At 37.4% G+C, this 22977-nt stretch overlaps 1 protein-coding gene across 1 annotated transcript in view; it reads right to left on the bottom strand.

The window, feature by feature from the left end:
- PDE329 (calcium homeostasis regulator) overlaps positions 1-21920 on the bottom strand; it is a 35353-nt gene extending 13433 nt beyond the window's left edge. Inside the window, exons 1-2 of the mRNA XM_089788183.1 lie at positions 21354-21920; positions 21108-21272 (exon numbers count right to left, since the gene is read on the bottom strand). Coding sequence (XP_089644309.1) covers positions 21108-21272; positions 21354-21776 — 588 coding nt within the window. The 5' untranslated portion in view covers positions 21777-21920. The remainder of the gene's footprint in view (positions 1-21107; positions 21273-21353) is intronic.
- Between the last annotated feature and the right edge of the window lie 1057 nt (positions 21921-22977).

Raw genomic sequence — 22977 nt, 5'->3', positions numbered from 1 at the left:
ACTTCCTCATCCAACTCAAAGAGTGGATTATCAAATGTCCAATCAGCATTTATCTCAAACAAAGAATTGTCAACCAATTGAATATTATCCTTTATTCCCAACTCATACTTAGGCTCTGGCTGGTCCAAAAATTTATTGTTGGATTTTTTGGGACAATTATCCAAATCGTAAGTCTATTGGATGTTGCCAAGTTCCTTAATCACTTCTTTGAAAAACTCAACCCTTCCTCTGTTATCCTACCCCCTGAAATGATTAATCATTAATGACAACAGTCTGATTTTTTGTTCATTGAATTCTTTTGAGAAAATATCACTTTCATGAACTGCGAACATCTTATTTTTGTTTTCTAAGATAAACTCTTCAGAAAACAATGCACACTTGAACAAACTCCATAGGCTAGCAATAACTCTGTCTCTGATGAGTACTGTAGTGTCCTGCCCTCTTTTGCTCCAGGATTTGATACCACTGTAGGATGCCACCCCTGTTTGACTCTAATTTTTTTGCAATTTCAACGCGGAGACATTTTATCAAATAGTTTGCCTGAATGCTGTTTAAATGCTTCAGTTTGGACAGGACTGCTAAGAAGTAATTGCGATAATTCACATTCACATATTCATATCATAATGCACACAAGAATGAACACAATTTATGTATAATAGATATGTTCAAAGAACTCGCTGACTGATCAACAGATAAACTATCACCAAGAAAGAAAACATCATAAACCTTAATAGTGCAGTTTAAATATAGATTATTTAATGTTCTTTATTGCAAACTCCAATCTGAAATATATATTAATGTAGAGCTCAAAATTACACCACCAGTTCGCAACTGGAGAGTGCAAAATACAGCAGATGGGCAGCATTAAGTTCTTCATGACTCCGACCTTTGTCACCTCCAAATTCGTCCACCTACCAAGTGCCTCCTTTCAACCAAGTTTCCTCTTTTAATTGCCAAACTGGATGCTAAAGCTATGAGTTATATAGTCCCCCCTGTTCTAAACCAAATTTGGCACTTCTTCCACCCATTCAGCTACGTAGGCATTTTATCAAGCAATTTGCAAAGGCGCAAATCAGTCATTAAATTTACAGTTAGAAAAGATACAACAGCTACCTTGGGACTATGTTTAATTGCCTTTCTTCTGTATGACAAAGTAGGTCTCTGTCTTTGAACTGTTATCCTTTTCCAGACTATACCTGATCTCTGCTCCAGAAATCTATATACTAACAGCACAAGAATGATCCACAAATCTGATATATATAGGCATCCTAGAAAACCTCTTAACTTTCCTTTGCTCGTATTTAGGAAACCTGGCAGTAATCTCTCTGGTAAAGCTGATCATTAAAAGCAATCTCTAAGAGCAGCAGCAAATTATATGTTTATATAATCATTCACAACTGACTGTGACTGAGTCACAAGCTTCGATTTCTTGTTTGAGATTTGTCGACTCCATCAGAAGACAGATGAATCTCCCTTAGGCAAGCTGTGATATTTTTAAAGCTTCAATACATCACTCCACTATTCTTCAGCTGGCTCAAATGATTCATTTGTTGATGGTGATGCCAACATTCTTCAGCAATTACGAGACTTTTCACAGGAATCCTTTCAAAACAATGCCCACAGGAAAAAGGCCTGAACCATATATGAATGATCACAGTACACGCAGTTTTCACTTTTTAAAAGAATGAAGGTGTTTTTTCCCTCAATACTATTTGCTAGTTCTGGTAACACAGAGAAAGTGGCGACTACAAAAATCATAAGTAAGCCAAGAGAAAAGGCCAATGTTTAAAAGACGATGCTTGAGTTGGGATGAAATTTCACTTACAGCTAGCAGAAGTATTAATGTTTGGTCCAACCAACAGAAATCCCACACCAATTCAATCTATTTTTGCCATGTAAATCCAAAGCGCAATTTTAGGGTCCAAACAATCAAATATAATAATCGGCCCAAAGAAGTATGACCCAGAGACTCGAGGGCAGATGCCAACATTAATAAAATCTGCCCACAAACAAATATAATGATATACAATTTACTAAACTTCACGGCACTTAAAATGATTGTCCAGCTTTATATTTGCTCCATCCATATCTGTCCAAAGGAAATATTAGTTTGCCCAGGCTCTTTATATAATATTTAATCATCCAAGATTGATGCAGACAATATGATTATTATGCACTCAAACTTCAAATTGAACACTCCAATTATAAATCAGGCTCAGTCTAATATATCAGCTTCAAAAGCATCAAGTATAATCTAGACATATTTGTCTGATACTCAGCAACATGGCATATTCAGAATATTATAATCTTATATTCTAATATAGGTGTCCAAAACTCAATCACGCAACCAAGTTGTACTTCTTTGTCACTCGTAAAACCTCACAGGCTGGTAGAATACACTGCTTTGATACCACTGCAATATCCCCCTAGGATATTTGCTCCAGATTTTACCAAATATTCCATAGATAAATGTTTTGTAAGAAAACTGATTTTCATTCATTCACAGATTATTTTGCAAACCATATAATTTCAGATTGAAATAGAGATATGAATACTCACATATTTGCTTAGTTGTGAACTACATCACTATCCACCATAAAAATGAAGTGGATTTTTGTCCAATCCATCAAGAAATCCCAAAGGTTTCAATCCTTACATTTCAGTTTCCTGTAGAAGCTCCCAAAATTTTCAAGAGAAAATAATAAATCAAGCATGCTGAGAATGAGAATCTAGATGTTCTTCAATAACATATCCCTGTGACTCTCCGTTTTCCCTCTGCTTGCCTCTTGATATTCCTTTCATGTCTCTTTATTATCCCCTTCTTTAAATGAAAATGACTTTATTAATTTTCACTAAGCTCCATTAAAGTCATTTTAATACTTTGTTAAATAATTAAATTAAGTTGTCCTTAGATCTGATATAATATGACAACTTAATAACTTAATTTTTTTAATTGATTTTTAATGTCGCAGAAAGGAAACATTACAAAATGGCTTTACATGGATTAGTTTTGCACTATGATATGTTGCAGGGATATTTACTTAGGAAAGATGCATGATCTGATCTTGAATGAGTTGGACAAGAAAAGAAAATACAAGAGTTACACCGGGACAATCAATAGCTGGTAGCTCACAGCTACAAGGTAAATCCAAGGGTGTGTAGTCTTCACTCTTTGGTAACCCATAATCGCAATCATGAGACACTACCTTCAATCTGAAAACTTCACCTGGATCCCACATTTTGTGATTATCCAACCTTAAATAAAATGTGCACTCCACTCTTAATTGCCACCCTTAATTGACTTTTCCAATCTTCATCATGCATGTTAGACTCTTGCCAACCAATGAATTGCTATTAGTAAACAAACCAAAATCAGAGATTTCTTCATACCTTCCAATATTGTCATCAAAGGAGCCACTAGTTTCATAGATTTCACTAAATTAATTTGAATTTGAAGCCAAAGTTGGTGCTATGAGATTCTCATCATTTTTACTTACAAATCTTTCAATAAAATCATTTTGGAACTTGGTTATGCATACCTTTTCAAATAAGGCATTTTCTTGCACCTTTGGCTCATATAATTCTGATTTCCAAATCATTTTTCTTCATACTATTTCATCACAATTGCTTTCCGTTGAAGTTCTTAACTTTGTTACCTAAAAGCTTTCATTACATGGTCCCATTTAGCAACGTTTTCTATGATTTTTTGTAGGTGTTCTCTTGCGTGAATGCCTATCAACATAGCTTCCTTGGCTTTTCTTTGTCAGTCATCACACATGTTAATTTTCCTTATTGCATCTTCTTTGCTTGTTCTTAATGTGATTAGTTTCTTTCAGACCTTAGGGTTCCCAATTGTTGCTTGTGTATATGGAGGTGGTTCAGTAACTACCACAGATGCAACTTCAACTAATATTGGTTTCTGCTCAATGATCTGCTCTGACTTGTCCCTTCACTTAAACAATGACACTTCAGCTTCCTCTCAACTGATAAATAGGGTTTCAACAACTCAGGTTACTCCAACAACTTTGTTAGATTCTTTTCATATCCTTGAAAAGCTTTCAAAAACTGTCACAAGTTCCTGCTTTGTATCCATCTTTGGAAGTAGACCAATGATCTGTTAAAACTAATATGAACAAGTGCCGGTCAGTTATTGGAGGCTGCCTAAAAATGTTCTGTTTCTTGTCAACCCCTCAGCCTGATAGGATGCGTAGTTCTTATACCACTATAATATCCACCAAATAGGGATACTAGAAACATAACAATATTTCAAAAATTAGGACAAAAACTTTTGAAACTTTATTTCCATGAGTTTCTATGGCAAACATAGATTCATGATCAAATTATTAATATGATCTTCTGTTAATAGAAGTAAATTTTTAATATTACTGAATATAGGAAAAGTACATAGAATCCTCTAATCCTGCCACAGAATTTCAGAAATGGATAACAATGATTTTCTCTTATTTTTGAGATATAGATGATTAGAATATGCAGATTTAGATACAAATACCTCAGAATTTATCTTCAAACCCTAGCTGTCCTTAGAAAAGACTTCAAACCCTATTTGACCTTGTCAAATTCCCAATAAATCAGCACTACGATTGATAAATATCATGTCCCCTCTTTAGCAACTATAGTAATTTTATTATTTTGCTAAGTGTAAACTTTTTATTCTCCAACACTTAGGCAAATTATGGAAAAGGAGGAAACTGAGTTATTTTGGTGGTGAGACCAGTTTCACTTAAGTCCCTAGATTTCAGTTATAGAGGGGGCTGGATGAGAATTAAAAGAGAATCAATTTATTTAATCCAAACTTTGAAGTTGTGGCTCAAATTATTATGTTTTTGGCTTGGTGATGGAGTTCCTGTTTCGGTGCCCTAATTAGGGTATTGGCCTTAAGGTTGTGGTAACCTTATAAGGAAGAGCAAGTTCAAAAGAGGGTTATGTTATTGTTATTCTGATTTTTACTGTTCTGTGAGTCTGTCATCAGTTGGGACGCAAACCCCAGCCTGCCGCCTTGGACGTACAACCAGGTTTGGTCGTTCAACTATTCAACAGCCTCTAATCTCTTCTTCAGTGCTGCATATCAGACGCCAACAGATCTCTACAGCAAGTTTGTCCATTTCTTTCCAACGAAGGGCAATCTATGGCATCAATTTTTGGTACAGATTAGGGTCTGGTTCATTTACAAGTTTCTGCATGATTGAATAAAGGAGTTTGGTATTATCCTAAGACAGAATAATAAAGCTTTTCTGCTGTAGCTTTCTTTTTCAAGTCTGACCTAGTCTTTTTGTTCTGAGAATTAAATATCTTTGTTGTTAAATCCTTAGTAAGGATATTTCAATAAACTTGTCCATTTTGTTGTTGTCCTCAATGATGCTTAAAAATATGAAGCAAATTGTTGAAGGCTGTCAAAACCTGAATCCCTATTTAAATTTTTACTCTAAATTGGCCCCCAAACAATAATTAACTGACCAAAAACTAAACTTTATGCTTCAGCAATAACATAGTTAAGTTTCCAATCAAAATTTCTTTATTCTAAATATCGCAGCACAACCTTTATTTCTGAATGAGACCCTTAAAACCAGCAAATTTGTCTCCAATGGAGACTTCACAAATTGTGAGCTCTGTCACAAATCAACCCCGGGAAAGAGTCAGGCTTTGATCAAACCCTTGTTGATCTAGATAAGGTTTCCGTCCCCGGCTTCACATAAATATCACACAAATTTGTCGCATCAAATCCATAAAAGCACAGTTGCTCCCAACAAGCCTCCTAATAAAGAACTTCAACCTCTATCCAAAAGATTCAGCCACATGTAATTTTTGCATGGCCTCATTTAGAAAACTTTATTTATTGAAGCGTCTATTTTATTATTTTCACTTTATTTTTTAATTAAATTAATCAAACAAAGTCATCATTTTATAAAAAAATGTGGTCATTAAATCCTATGAATGTTCTCTCTCTTGGAAATTCCCTATATATTAAGTAGATTTTATCAACAACTTCTTCAAAAAATCATGGGTATCCTTTAGTAGGCACAAATATTAGGTCTTTTTGGAGTTCAAAGGGTTTAGGGTTCTTGTTGAGAACTCGATAGTGACGGGGATTAAGATTGTAAGAACCCACAATGGTGGAGAATTTTGTTTGTTAGAGTTTGATGACTTTTGTAGAAGACATGGTATTGTGAGGCATAAAACAACTCCATACACCACTCAATGAAATAGAGTTAGCCAAAGATGGAATAGGACATTTATGGAGAAATCTAAGAGCTTGCTTAATGGTGTTGGTTTGATATAGAAATTCAAAGCAAATGCTATGAATATGAGCACAACTTGTTACTTGAGGAGTTGCGCTTGAGAGGAACGACACATGAGGTCTGGTGGTGCCTTTTATGTATAGGAAGCCTATTGTCTACAAATGGGATTTCAAGAAGAAATACAATTTGGGAAGCAAGGTGGGAAGGTACAAAGTAAACCTAATGACTAATAGCTATTCCTAAGTTGAGAAAATTTTGGTGAGCTAATTTTCTCTTCTTGCAAGGTTGACATTCATTAGATTCCTTTATCGATTGTTGTTGTATTTGACTGTGAAGTAGAACAAATGGATGTGAAGACAAATTTTTTTCACATTGAAAAAAACTTTTGTGATCTTAAAAATTCCCCCGAGATGTTGTATCAAAAGTTTGACACTTATGTCATAAAGATAGGCTGTTTTAGAGCTACGTCAAATCATTATGCTTACATCAAATATAATAATGATTATTTAATTATTATTTGTTTATATGTTGGTTGATAGTATACTTCTAAGTTTTCAGCAATAATAAGGACATGATTAATGGCTCTAAAAACTTAGCTTTGAGTTCCATTTGATATGAACTTAGGGGAATCTAACTTTGTTGTAGGGATGGAAATTAGGGAAGAAAATGAACAAAAAAACATGCATAAGAGAAAGATGCTTTGGGTTGCAAAGGTTTAGGATGAAGGATTACTAACCAATTATATGTTCTCATTCTTGAGATAAGATAATTTAATTAATGTCCAACAAGAGACCGCGAAGAGGATCTAAGGGACTGTCAGAGCTAAACAAGAAAAGTCATCCAACATGGGCCCACCAAATGGTGCTCGAGGAAAAACAAAACCAACAACAATCAAAAGAGAGCCAAAGGCAGTTGTCAGCCACAAGCTAGGAATGCCTCGCAGGAGAGAATAAGTCATCCACGACCATAGGATGCAACCCACAATGAGAGGAAGTCATGCGCTGCCACTGAGAACCCCTGGAAGTGGAGAGTTGTTGCGAGTAACCCCTATGTGGTCTCACAAATTTGTTGTGCCTAAGGGTGAGGACACCAAGTGAATGCTTGGTGCCCCGATCTAAAGAGGCCCACGAAAAGGAGGTAATAAGTTGATCAAGGAAACTAAACTTGGAGACTATGGTCTTGAAGCTTCTCATGGTGTCTACTCGAAGAAGATGAGAGACGAACACTTGCTAAAAAGATAGTAGAACCTCCCTCTAATCTCATAGTTAATGGGGCAATAGAAGATATAGTACGCCTTTGTTTCGAGCTCCCCCATGTGACAAAGTCTGCAGATCCAATCATCCCTATCAATCTAATGATCAATCTGACTAATGTCGATGAGAGCTCATCCTGAAAGACCCTGATAAGATACAAAGTACATGTGTCCAACGTCAAGAAAGGTAAGTGGGTCACATAATAACCCCATCCTCTGCTATGTCTAAAAGGGCATCCTCCACTGTAACCCCCCCCCCTTGGGGGGTTGACCCAAGCCATATGTATATACTAGCTGAAAATGTTCAACTTGACATGCTTGTTCAGGTCCTAACTAAAAAGGAGATGAGCAAGTGCATCCAAGGAATGCTAAAAAGGAGGAAGGTGGTCCATCTCATTCCCCACTGACCTCAAAAGAGAAAACACCAGGAAAAACCAGCATCGGGTTTGACCAGAGGAGTTAGCACCCGCAATCGCCTGCGAGGAGCGATAGGAAAAGTAACAGTATATATGCCACCCTTTAACCAAATCCACAAAACACCAAAGAAGATGAAAGAACCAGCTCAATCAAAGACGGTTCCGAGTCTAAGAGGGTATGCCCCAAAGTCAAGCAAAATAATTCTGAGGAGTAGACTGGTGACATCTAATGATACACCTGAGAAGAAGGGCTTGGAGCCTCTCCACTGAAGCCTAGTCCAACTCCAAGAGAGAGGGGCCCAAAACCACAGAACCATAAAGCACAATTGGTCTAATCAAAATGTCCAGGAAAACCATCTTGGATGTGGTGTCTTGAAAATATTGTCGGAAGCACTATCACTCAGGCACAATGAGGGAGCCATACCCCTGTTAATGCAGGGTTGCATGGCAGGTCTCATGCAAAAAAGAGGACATAAAAACTTGACCCCCCCAATATATTGTATGAGGGAGATATCTCAACCTCAGGTTCCTATAAGAAAAAGTGGAGAAGAGAGATCCTTAAGAATTTGAAGACCATAACCCAAGTCTTGCCTAAGTTAACCACCAATTGTCGCCAGTCACAAAAGGAAGCCAAGCCATCAAGCAGTCGCAGAAGACCCTTTGAGAAGAAGGCTAAGAGAACCAGATCACCCGCAAAAATCAAAACAGAGATCAAATTTGATGCAAGAGGCAGCCATCATCTTGGAGTTGGTGCTCATTAATAAATGCCTCCCAACTAGTCAATATATGTGTCAGACAAGGTAGGGGAGAGGAGACAACCCTACTTCACCCCTATAATACTCTGTACGAGACCTGAAAAGTCAAGCTGAGTCCTGAACCTTCCCACCACACTCTCATATAACCTTATGATGGTTGTCAAAAGGATCTCTAGAACACCCATATCCCTAAGCCTCTGAAACAAGGCCACACGAGGAACATAATCAAAAGCTTTGTGAAAGTCTACAAAGAAGATAGATTTCTAGACAAGGTAGGGGAGAGGAGACAACCCTGCTTCACCCCTATGGTACTCTGTATGGGACCTGAAAAGTCAAGCTGAGTCCTAAACCTTCCCACCACACTCTCATATAGCCTTATGATGGTTGTCAAAAGGATCTCTAGAATGCCCATATCCCTAAGCCTCTGAAACAAGGCCACATGAGGAACATAATCAAAAGCTTTGTGAAATTCTACAAAGAAGATAGACTTTCACAAAGCAGTGTCTAGCCTCCTCAATAATAACCCGTAAAGTCATAATGTGATCCATAGTCTAATAACCTATCCTAAAACGAGCTTGCCCCCTTGCCCTAAGATGGAGTTGATCCAGCACTCTAGAAAGAATAGTATGCAACACTGTAGCATATAGCTTCGAGAATGTGTCCGACCAAAATGGTCCCGCATTTGTTGGGGTTTGAGGTCAGCCCAGCCTTGTGAATCGAATGAATGACGTGTCATGACCAAGAGGAGGGGAACCAGAACAAACCACCCTATTGAAGAGCATTGAGAAGAAGAGGCCCAAAGCAACAATGACAAGCTTGAAGAGCTCCACCTAGAACCCTTCCTCATCCACAACTCTACTGTTGTTCATAGATCTGACAACCTCATAGATGCTGGAAACAGTAAAAAGATGGCAATGTAGTGTGGGGTAAGGAGAAGGAGGTTGCTTGGGAATATCATAGAGGGTGGAAGCGTGTGCGGCCAAGGAGTCGAGGTCTAGCATGGATGCGGGAATGGCAGAAAAAGAAGGTGTGCTAGAAGGACTAGGGGGACTACAAAAGTGAGATGCAAGGGGATCTACACTGTAAAGTGATGCACGACTGCTTTTTACGGCAAAGGAGGTGGCTGTGGAGACCCTAAGTGAGGTGAACTTAGGGGTATGGGTCAAAGAGGTAGAGGCAACACGAACCAAACGATGGAAGGACTTGTAGTCCTTGTCATACCACTGGCTCATAGGGCAGAAACTCAAGCATTTCGGAATAACAAAAAATGAGGTTGAGTGGTGCGAGGAGAGGAGGGTGGACTCCCAAAGAGTTGTGGTGGGGCGATTGAACAAAATGGAGACAGGACCCGTGGCGTAGAAGGGATCAGGGGAGAGTCGCCACCTAAGGTGGAGGGTGAAGAGATCCCAGTCACCATCGTCAAAGGAATTGGAAGCGCGGGTGGGGGCTACTCTGGGAGGCGAGGGAAGAGACAGAGGGGGGCGAAGAATAAGGGGAGACCTAGAGGGTAAGGCATAGGAGGGCATTGCCAACCAAAGGAAATCGGGAGATGGTGAACTGGCTGAGGAAGGGGATGAGAGAGGCATAGTAAAGGGCCTAGTCCACCTCACTCACACAACTACACTGAGGCCAACAAGTGAAACAATTGAATCCAAGAAGACAAGAGAGATCACTAAGGATCACCAAGTCCGATGAATCACACAGTTAGAGTATATGGCGACAATACATTGTTAAGGGTCCCTCACCGTCCTATGAAGTACATGACAAGCCCAAGGTAGATGGGTCCAACCCAAATGTACAAACTGAACTCGTCACCCAGTCGTGGAGATGGGTCTGGTAGTCTCTAGTCCATGCACTAAAGTCCCCCAAAATGATGTCACCCATAGCAAAGAAGCGAGCAATGCAATCGTGCAAGTCCACAAAAGGATCCCCATTCTAATCGCCATGCATAGCATAAGATGAGGAGGTAGATTGGGAAGTAGCACACATCAATAAAGATGTCCCTAGTATGTGTGGTCAACCAAACTACCAGAATCTACATAATTTAGCTGAGTTGTCTGAATATACCACAAAAGTCAAACCCATCAGGTGGTCACCCCATCCAACCATATGACCTCAACCCTGAAAGCTGACATCCACTAAATCAATAACCCCCAAAGAGGACAAGTAGGGCTCTCGTGCATCTTCGTGACCAAGAGAATATCGGTAGAATCCATAGCATCATGGAGAAACTTAGCATGTACTACAAAGTACTATTACCATTCCAACAATTGACATGCATGGAGCAAGCCAGAGGCTCCCTCATGCCAGATTGTCTCCCTAACGGTCATTTTGCCTTGGAGATTGGTCTCAATTCCCACCTTGGAGTTTAAGAATCCTAAAACAACACTAAGACTCCTGATGACAGCCCACTTCCTACTGAGCCTAGGCTCTACTACGAGGCCCCAAGAATGTTTCAGCTCTACAACCGACGATTTTGCGAGGTCCTTGTCAAGGTAGATCTTAGTGGGAAGAGGAAAGTGCTTCCTCCTCGCCCGAAGAACCCTGAGGCTATCAACTAGTGATAAGAGATGGAGAAAAAGGATACTGCCATGGCGAATCCAAGCCTTGTCAAGTGTGATGTATGTGATGTCGAGTTGATCGCAAAGGAAGGAATAACCCACAGTAATAGGCTCAGAGGGAGAGGGAAGAAAGAAAACCCCAGACCCTCAAGTTGAGTTCTTGATTCTGTCTAACCTGTTCCTCCACCATCTTGGCAAGAGGGGAGCTGAATTGCTTCTGTTACAAATCGAAGCCCAAGACTTCAATTGCAACTTCATTTCGGATTTAAGGGAACATTGCTTGTTATCTAGCTCAAATTGCTTCTCCTTTAACTCATGAATTTCTAATAATTGTGTCTTATTACAATCAAATTGGGTTCTCAATTCACCAATATCAGTAAGAGTGGTATCTAGTTTAGTGAATTTTTCCAAGCCATGTTGGGCATTGGAATCCAGCTATTTTCTCGTCCCTGTCATCATTTCAAATACTATCTCACATAGGTAGCAATTCTTTTATTCTAATTTAGTGATCCTATCATAGTTCCAAGACTCTCTGCGAGTTAGGCAAGTATCCTAGGTTGGCGAGACGGGTCAACCCTGCCAATTTCAATATATGATAGCAAAACGGTGAAGGCAAGGGTAAATCTTCATAAAAATTTCAAGGGTTTTGTCGCTTTGCCAAGTCATAGTCGAGTCAAAGTCAATTCACGAGTTGAGTTACCCTTGCCGAGTCAAGGCTAGGTCCGAGTCTAGGAACTATGGATCCTATCAACCATACACTAATAGGTCACAGCAGTAGAATGTGTCTGTGAGTAAGCAAGGTCCAGACCAAAGCAACCTTCAACAATTTGGCCATCCGACCAACAATCTACAACAGAATTCAACTAACGATCAACCAAAGACAAGCAACACAATAGAAAAAAATAGAAAATGTCCTAGGAGCCCACAGTCAGCTCAAACCTAATGAAGGTTGCATAAAGTGGTGGAGAAAACCTAGCTCAAACACAAAAGAGAGCTCACGATACCGAGGAATGAAACACAAACCCAACACAAACATGCAAGAGCCCATAAAGCAACTAAGGATTGAAAAACGAAGGCTCTACAGACACGATGCAAGCAACCCACACCCAACCGCCAACACAAGCATCCAATGGCAGAAAATGCAAAGAATGTAAGAAAAATTCCAAAGGCAAGAAAAGGAACACAACCACCAACAACAAAAAACTCAGGAAGGTCAGGTGAAAAGGGTTTACAATGCTAGCAAGGATGGATGCACGAAGACAAAACAGAATAGACAAGATCCACCCAAATCCACACACCACAGAGGAAAAAGCATCAGAAACCCATGAGAAGACAAAGCCTTTAGTTGAATAGTACGCTTATAAAATTTCCCACCTGGATATGTAACCCAAAATCTCTCAAATAATTTTCATAATTACCAAGATAAACTTATGAAACAAATTTAAGAATAACCAATAATAAAACCAACATGTACTCAAATTAAAACTCTCAAAATCATTATTGCATTATAATAATCAACAATACAATAACAGAATATAATCCAATACTAAAACACAACGTTAGTTGTTTATCCTATAACAAAGGACCTAAAGTACAATTGTTTATCCAATATTCCTAAAGAACAGTTGTTTAACCAATATGCCTAAAGGCTTCCATCCTTAGGTTTTAGAGAGAAAGCTCAAAGCTTCCTCAATTTCTCCGAGAGAAATCCCAAAATCAAACTGAATCCAAGCATGTTGTCATGATCTCTTCTTTGCTCTTTTAAGGAGCATTTAATGACCCTTTAGCTTCCCATTCCTATCTTTTTATCTTCTTTCCCTCTTGTCACCTTTCTACCCTCTTTTTAAATGTTAACAAGACTTTTTTATTTATAGTACTTTGCATTAAACTCCAAATAAGTCACTTCTAATATTTTATGAATTTGAGTTTAAACTTTATAATGTCTAAAAAAGGGGACATTATGGTCCTTCCTCCTTGAGATTGCTTGTCCTAAAGCAATCAAGAATTTGTGAACCAATACCAGGATCTCATATCAGTCTACAAATATTTCTACAAACCAATTTGGAAGAACTGAAATAAAATCGTGTCATATTGTGAACCAAAGTGTCCAAGTACAACTCATTTATCCATAAGATCTTTGGATCCCAAATTAGTCTAGAAAACTCTGCTTCACCTTCCTATTAAGCCTTGACTTCAAAAGCAACTTGTCATGATCCACAAGAAGCAAAGCGCTCAACTTGTCAAAACCTGGATCCCAAAATAGTTTATCCGTCCTATCTTGGGAGTAGAAATAGTTGTCCATCAATCTACCATCTTCCTATATCAGCCAGTTGAACAAGTAGATCAACCCTACACCCCTACAGATGCCAAAAACATCTCCAATATGCACAAAAATAAACTCAAAGGACCACCAAGATATGTTGGTATCAAGAATGTTGCTAAAAGCATAGGAAAGAATTCCATCTCATGTGCACTATCACATATTCATATCTTCGCAATTGCCCATGCGACTCAACAACTCTTGTAGACCAAGCTAAATCTGAAAATGTAACAGTAGACCACACAGGTCGGCCAATAATAATTGAAGTAGGGTCGAAGATAAAATCACCATCCGATAAATAAATAGCTGGCATACCATGAAAACTCAGTGTCAAATCTCCAGTCGGACTATAGAAGCCTTCAGCATGCATTGAGGACAACTCTGAAATTTTGTATTCACCACAAGTGTTATCAATCAGATCTTCACCTCCATCAATGACAAAAAATCACCATCACATGAATTTTCAGAACTAGCATCACTGAATTCATCTTTATCCTCATGACATTGTGAAAGTATATAGTTGATGATGTAAAAGTGAGGATTCTTATGGTTGACATCTTGCAGGTCCTGAGGGCCTTCTATAAGTCTAGTGGTTGTATCGAGCATTCAAAGGTTGATCTTTAAGTGCAGCAACAACCCTAGCTGTTAACAAGTGGTATCAGAGCTCAGTCACTAGGTCGAATCCTTGTAGATTGCAGAGAGTAATATTGGGAGGATTGTTGGTAGTGGTTCGGTGTCCTTCACTGAATTCGCAATATTGTTTGACAGCCTCTTGTCTCTTCTATAAGTCTAGTGGTTGTATCAGACATTAAAAGGTCAAGCTTTTGGTGCAACGACAACCCTAGCTATTAACTGTATATTCCTCACCAATAGTCATAGCTGATTCCATCTCTTTGCAAGCTTGGGCTTCATTATTTTGGAGTTGAACTGTAGGCTTCTTAACTTTCTCAACATTGATCTGGACTTCTTAAGCTGACTCTTCTTCCTTGATGTTCTCACAAATTTGATCAAGTAACCAAGTATGCTAGCAAGTCAAACAAAGTTTCTCTTTTCTCATTTGGTTCTTGCTCATTTTTGGTGATATTGAAACCTATTTACCCATTGATATCAGCTCACTATCCATCATGTGATCCTTGAATCTCTCAATCTTATACTCGATCAATTTCTCTGTGAGCTTAAAAGCTGTGAGTGAGATTTTATATTCCTCTGTCCAGATTTTCATCAAATCTGATTGTAATTGTTTACATACACCATCATCCTCATCTATTAAGGACATGATAGTTTTTATGCAAGCTCTCACAATGTTTGGATGATGATTCCTAAACTCGCTTAAAAAATATTCAAACAATTCCATCACAGCTGAGATCAAACATGAAAATAAAAAATTTGGCTTTTGCCATAATCTCCAATGTCTTAACCTTGTTACAAAATGTAGGGCTTTTGATATCCTATAATCCACACAAGATATCCACTATCAGTTGTAGAACCTTCTTTTAAATTTATCAGCATAGGGTGCAACAAGAGTTGTTATTCTAATAATTTCACTAAGGCAAGAGACAACCATACTTATTACACCTTCATTCGGATGCTTCATTAAATTGTGGTGTACTATGGCAACCATTAAAGGTTGCAAGGCCCAATTTAAGAGCCTCCAATCAGACTGATCCATTTTGGATAAACAGGAATCTAGTTCTTCATATTTTAAAGGAAGACCATCACAATATTCCATGAACTCCAATTGCAATCCCACCATATAGAGCCCATTCCCTATTTTGGTTTCTCTTCACAGGTCTCTTAGCTATTAACTATTAAAAGTGTTATTAAATTCCCAGAGAAAACCTTGCTTTTCATATTTTCCATCATCCCAAATTTTGTTAGTTAAAGGTTACCCTTTCTGCTAATCAGATAACACATTGCTTGGTTGTACGGCTTTGAGCTATGAAGAATACAATCTGTTATTGCTCTGCAGTAACCAACCCTATTTGTCTTATTTCTCTTAAATATTTCCTCGCTGATTTCTTCAAAGTTTAGCACGAATTTGCAATTTGTGCTTCTCAGGAATTTTGAGCGAGACCACCGATGAAATATTCAAATGATTACCGACTAAAGCATCATTACAATTGTTGCCACAACCAGACATAACAAACATAGATAATTTATGCACTTACACTACTCTATTTTATCTTCTTTATCTCACAGGAATTTCGTCAAACAGTTTGCAGTTGTGTATGTAAAATTCCCGTTTTGTACTTAAAGTTTTGCAAATGCTGCCAAATTTGTTTATGGTTTGGAATTGATTTGAATCAAATATACAGTTTCAGATTTGTCACAATATTCTTCTGCAGTTGTAGATTACAAGGTCTCTGCCAAAATAGTTTTGTGCTCAATCCAACACGGCAACGATCTTACTCAATATTTAACAAGAAGTATGTCTCAGTAGTTTGTCTCAGTTGACCATAATAGAAGTTGGACATTTCTGCCTTTAATTTTATTGGTGGCTCCAAATATTAGTATTCAATGTGTGAATGATCATTCATCAATTAGCGATAATGAGTTCTCACATTAATCACCTAATACTTTGCCTTGAAGACAATTTGTGTCCCGTCCAAAAGAATCACTCTGTATTTTATCAAATAGCAGATAACTTATGCCATAAAAGGGATGCTTTGGGCATAGAGAAGTACAAATTGTGTAGGATGCCTATGACGATCAACACTTAGCATTTGAGTTTGCTTTGTTGAAGCCCCTTATGATTATTGCAACACATACAAGTGGGAGATTGCTATGTTTAGTGAACTAGTTTTGGCATACACTTTGCATGTAATGGATATTAGAATTATTTAATATTTTCATATTTTAAATAATAATTGTGCCCACATGAAAAAGGTTGTCCCACTTAAGTGAAATCGCATAGATTCCATAATTGGCACCCTCCAACACATGCAAGTAGTCTTATGATGGTTGTAGGAGTTGCTGATTTGGATTATTCATTCATGGACTTTAACTGGAATCTTTGTATGACCCTTTAGAGTTAGAATAAAGAGTGTGAGCACTGAGTGTCTCTCTAATTATTGCCATGTGGTGGAGCACTCGAGAGTTACACTTGAATCCCATCGTAACAGCCATCAAATCGGTCAAAACAAGAGTTGCATTTTATTTTGAGTGAAGCATCTTTTTTGATGGAGTGTGAGATTTGACCATGTGAACTTGGGGACCCATGGTTTTGGGGATTAGATCACCTTGACTATATAGAGAGGGCTTCAGATGGAAAACATATGTCATATTTGTTAAATTTTACAAACCAGAATGCAAATATGCAAAGAACTGAAACTCAAAATATCAAAGAACAGAGAACGCAATAACTTATCCTGGGAAACCCCTCCACTTGAGGGTGCAAAACCCAGCCCCACAAAAATATAGATCCTTTTATATGCTCAAAACAATTACAATATTTTCAAGCTTATGATTGATAACTATATCAATCAGTCAATAAGTCTTTTCCAATTTGATAACTTTAGCTAAGTAAATATAAAATACAAAAAGTATCTCACAGATAATTCTGCAACAAGAATGTCTCTTTTACAATCAATGATCATACCCAAACATATACAAAGCAATTTTGAAGCATAAGATTGTAATGGTCTGCCCTTATTCTGATAAATTTTGTTCTGTTAACTCTCAGGAATTTTGTCAAACAGTTAGCTTGCAACTGAATACTGAATTTCTATTTGGTTTTAATGGCCAATGTAATGTGTATAGCATTTCCAAACACCAATGAATAGGACACAAATACATGTAGCAATATAGATTTCAAATGCAAAGCTACTTATTAATTTCTGATAATTGAAGTTACAGCAGTAGATGAATATTCAGATTTATAACAGTATTAATTTCTTCAATGGAGCATAATTTCTTCAATGGAGCAGTCTTACTATAATTTTCATGTCATATAACATGATTTTCCTTAACTTAAGTCTCCACTAATTTTTACTTATGCTTCCCATGTATTATAGAATAAAGGGGGACATTTAATTAAATATTTCCCACACATTATAGACTATTCATTAACAAAGTTAAATAATTAAATTTAACTTTATAAAAGTCTTTATTAATGCATAATTAATTATACCAATGATAAATAAATTATCCTGTCAATATTGAGCAATTTACCATGGACATAACACTGCACTAGAAGTCCAAATATAGCCATAATGACTTACTATCCAGAATGGTCTGCAACCAAAACTGCATAGGCCAAATATCATCAAGATCCCTTAAAAGTATTGGTTAACCTATGGGACCATGGAGAAATAGGCTAATGACAACATCGTACAACACGTGCTATAAAAGGGGACATTACAAGGATGCACACTATAGCAGATAAAAATACTAATAGTTATTTTAACACGTCAATCATCAATAATGCAAATGCAGTCTCCCACGAAACACAATGTGTAGCATAGATCACAATCTGAATCTAATGCAATCATAAGCGAAAGCCATACAGTCTGTAGCAGACATTGTAATGCCAAGAGCTGCCACCATAAAATAAACTTCACAAGGGCCCGATAACAGTTATCTCACACAGTCAATAATGCCATGCTCATCCTTGAATTGTCCCCTGCACTCTCTAAACATTGCCGATGCAGAACATCGCCCAGCAAGACAAAAACAGCAGACAGCTGAAGAGACATCACAGCCAACATTAAATTCGCAATGGACGGCAGTTATTTGTCTGTTCTGAATTCTTCACACAATCACAGTGTAACTGATGATGCTTAAAGTCCCGCACAATAATCGCTAAGAATGACTACACAACATATGACATAGATTTCACACTAATATCACCACAAAGACATGTCTCCTACAATCACTGTCAAGCATACAAGTCACTCTTAACTTGGGCATTAATTTGTAACCATGGAAAACTCCAATAGTCTTTACACCTGGCAACATTTGCTCTTCAATCTTCATTAATCACGGACGGTGACAGTTAGATAATTGTGATGATTCGCCTTTAAAACAAAGTTGCATGGATATGGATACGGATACAAGTACAGATATGGTATTGGGTACAGACACAGCCATTTTTTAAGACCCCAATATGGATACGGCTGGACACGACATTAATTATAACACATACACATATATTTAACATAGTTTTCTGAGTCATTATAGGAGATTTTCATTACTTCAAAAGCAATATTAACACATTAATGCTACATAAATATTTATAAGTTAATTTAACACTTTACAAATTACAATATGTAAACATTGCATTAGAAGATAACCCAAAAACGGGTTGCTGAAATAGAAAAACATTTTATTTGTCTTTCTCATTTGGTGCAGATTTTGTTTATACTATTTCTTCCAAAAAATTGCTTTAATAAAGTAAATCTTAAATTAAATTTGGTAAGGTTTATGTCAGATCTTTTTAAAAGCCAAATACCATAGTATTTGGCATGGTTGGAAAATCAAGTTTTCTTAGGCAAAAATGGGTACAATATTTGACGTGCATCCAAGCAGTAACTGATACGTTTCCAAATTGGATACGGGGATACACGCGCCCAAGGAGGGACAGAGGAGTTTCTGGCAACTCTGCTTTAAAGCAATTGAGTAATCAAATGAGGACCTACTAAATGAAGAAAAGACATGGAGGCAAATACACATTGGCAAATGAGCTGAAAACGTTAATACAGCTCCAAGAAAAAACGGAACTGACTGCTGACAGGTGCAGAGAAATGAAAGAATAGACCAGCAAGAAACCTATGCAGCCACAGACTGAAGCCGTCAAACTTCAATACAGCAGAGATAGCAAATTCAACAATTGCAAGTAATAATGATTTCTCCTGCAGCTATAAAACATTAACAATATTTTCTGCATGGTTGTGCTTCATGGTTTCCTCCGAGACTTGGAGAATTAAACATCAGTAAAGCTTGAAGCTTGTAAATGTATTGTTAGCTGCAGTTGCTGATAACATATCGGTTTGGTGTTTTAGAAGCTTTTTTTTCCAAGAGTATATCAATGTTACTCTCTTTTGTGGTTGCCTCGTTATTTTTCTTCTCCTGCTTCTCTTCAATATTCTTGTTTCTTTCTAAGTGTTTTTTTCATGTCCTTACTTGTCTGTCTAAAATCATTTTTATTTTTAAAGCTCTCTCCTCTTACGATTAAGTTGGAAGTTTTCACATATTTCCTTTCGAAGTACTAAAAGCTTTCACAAAAGCTTTAGATAAAATTTAAGTTTGTGGCAATTAACCTATGGGGCATTTTAAATCATTTGGAGATGATCTTCACAAGCAGTCATTTACATTAGTGATAATTCATTTCATCATATATGCTAGTAAAAGTTACAAGGCATGGGATCCGCTCAGCACACAAGAAGATTTCACCAGTAGCTGTTACAATAGGAAAAGCGTGAATATAATTGATGCCTTCAAGTGTTCTGCCTCTAGCCTCTTTCCTTAATAGCAAAAAATAATTGAACATGCAACACTAGAAATCATCTTTCTTTAACAATTAGAACCAATGTGGGACTAGCCCATGCACAAACCACTCACTTATATCTGCGTTAAATAGTGAAGGCTTTCGTGGATATTGCAACTGGGTTGGATTGTGCTTCGATCATTAAGCAATACAGAGCAATGGCAACAACAGTGATGATCAATCATCAAGTCTGTATGGGTATGCTCCCCAAACTAATGTTATTTTTGACTGAATAAATAACTCTTAGTCATGACTTCTAAAGAGAGTTGAAATCAAATTTGAGGAATTACTGGTGGGAACTGCACAATTGCTGGGGTTACAATTCAGCACAAATTTAAAGCAACTAATGTTATTTTTCGATGGAGATCAGCCTTTAGGTTGAAGCTTTTTATCTAAGAGTCAAGGACCAGGGGTATCCAATCCACCAAATTTGATGCAGGCATGATCCCAGCCTTATCCCTTTTACATGTCAGAGCTTTGCACTCGGCAAAACTTGATCCTTCCTAGGTTCATTAAGAACCTTTCTAAGTTCACCAGTAAACTAGGGCCCCTTGACACTAATGCTGTTTCTGACTAACAGATACCCATTGGTCGTGATTGCTAGACAGACACAAATCAGATTTAAGGAATTACTGGCTGGAAGCTGCAGAATCGCTGGGATTTCAATTCAGCATAAACTTAAAGCGGCTATTAAATTATAAAGAGTAGCTATTTAATGAAAATCAAGCCGCGGGATTCAACGCATTTGGGTAGAATAATGATCAATTCGCATAAGAGAATGATTCACAGATTCAAATTGCGAAACCCACGACTGCAGAAAACATGTGGAGAGGCTATGGTACAAAAATTCTATAGTACTTTGGCAGGGACCTAGATTTAGAAATCTTAACAAAGTGATTCAAGATTATCCCACACTATACTAAAGGATGCCCATAACCTCACCCAAGATTTGCTGAGAAAATAGAACGACTGGTGTCAATTGAACCACTAACCAAAATAATTAAGTACAATGCTCTTGAACAAAAACATAAAACTTGTGGAGCATAAAAAATTTAGACTTACAGATAGAGCATCGTCCATTAGGATATTGAAATTGTCCTCTTCATACTGCATATCAAAGGAAACACGCAGCCTGGAAGCCCCAAGCAGAATGTCCTCGGACTTCACCAGGCCCGCCCCTAGAGCAGCCACCCAGCACCACAACAACACAAACCTAGGGTTTCCCGTCTACATTTCCAAAACCAATTAACATACATACATTGTAAATAAGAAGTTAAATGAAAGGGAGCAGCTGAGTATAATTTGTACCCTGCCATGGCGCTCTCGGAAATCATAAAAGGCCCTGGAATCCTGTTGGGTGCACCTGTTCTCCACTCTTTTAGAAAACTCTGGTAATTGAATACGGTCACCTGCCACACCACCTTCTGCATTTATGAGCCTATACAGAAGACCCACTACTGGCAGAGAGCCAATTATTTTCTCTGCAAAAGCTTTAACTGTATTGGGCTTCTCTATATACGCCCTAATGGTGCTTCTGCTTATAGAAGAAGAATAAGAGACTGAAGAAATGTATTTATGAAGCCGGTTTGAGTTTGCCTGTGAATTGAACTTGAATTTAAAACTTATCTGATGATTTTTTGTCGATTGGAGTTGGGGAAGTGAAAGGGGGACTCTAGTAGATGTTGTGGATAACATTGAGATAATGCTTGAATCCATACATGCCACTGTCATTTAGAGCACTGACATTTTCATTAGTGAATGATAGGCTAAAATGGAATTGGTCCACTCAATTTCACATCGGTGCATCTGCAGAAAGATGTTTTGTGATGGAATATGTATTCGCGCAGATATATCACTGCCAACTAGTGTGATCTCAGCCCGCTGAGCATCTAACTACAACCTTTATATGGTCCAACTTTTACCTGAATTTCGTATTTGAATTATTATTATTAGTCCAGGGAATAATAGGTTAGAGCCATTGAGTTCATTTTAGTAGAGCTATAGAATTAATCTAATCTTGGAACATTTGAAAAATTCTAAGGTTTGAAAAGGAATTTTTTTTAAAATTTACTTCTGTTTGTATAATTGTTTTATAAAATTTTGTTGAGCAGAATTTTGGTAGGAGTTATTTTCTTTTTAATTAAGAAAATAGGAGGAAAATGGAGTAGACACGAAGATAAGTATGTAATTATTATTATAATTATCAAAAGAGGTTTAGTCGGTCTCATTTATAATGTCTATTGCTCTCTTAATTTAATTCACATACTGATAATGTTGAGAAGACAGAGAAGAGGGTTCTGGAGCTTGGAATTCGTATCTATGATCATGGTTGTTTCTTATCAAGATCTTGCTCATGCAAAAATAGAGCACAAGATTTTGGAAACGTTTTCAGCGAGGGTGCAAGAATTTATAGACTGGGCTCTTTGAATCAAAACTCGTTGTAAATAATGATGTAAGTTACAAATTCCTCTCTATTCCAAAAAGGAGAAGGCTTCTTTTTTTTTTTTTTGAAATGGTAATGCTTATGGTATAAAGGTTTACACCTATGGATTAGGCATCTCACTTTGAAATTGTAAAATCCTTGTAAGATTAGTAGTATGTAATGAACTAATTTTTTGGCGCTAGTAGCATGTAAATGAGACTTTTTTTAGTGCTCTCTGGAAAAAAATAAAAGAACTTTGAGGTAGCTTGATCTACAAAGAGTCTTTTTTAGTACAAGAAACCAAGTATGCTCTAAAAAATTTAGATGGAACAAATGTTTTTTTATAAAAACATAGAGTAGTTGGGACTTTCTTCAACTCATATATAGTACAAGTTAGAAACTTGTAAAAGCCTGAGTAAAATGCTCTACTACTAAACAAGGAACTATGGACGAATGATGTAACCTGTTAACTACATCAGTTATCGTGGTGAAAAGGAAAATAGAGGAAAA

Source organism: Cupressus sempervirens, chromosome 6 (genome assembly GCF_028749045.1).
Source record: "Cupressus sempervirens isolate cs-2001-9-10 chromosome 6, ASM2874904v1, whole genome shotgun sequence".
NCBI classification, from domain to species: domain Eukaryota; kingdom Viridiplantae; phylum Streptophyta; class Pinopsida; order Cupressales; family Cupressaceae; genus Cupressus; species Cupressus sempervirens.
Note: the sequence above shows the minus strand (reverse complement) of the source record. Positions and strands in the feature narration are given on the sequence as shown.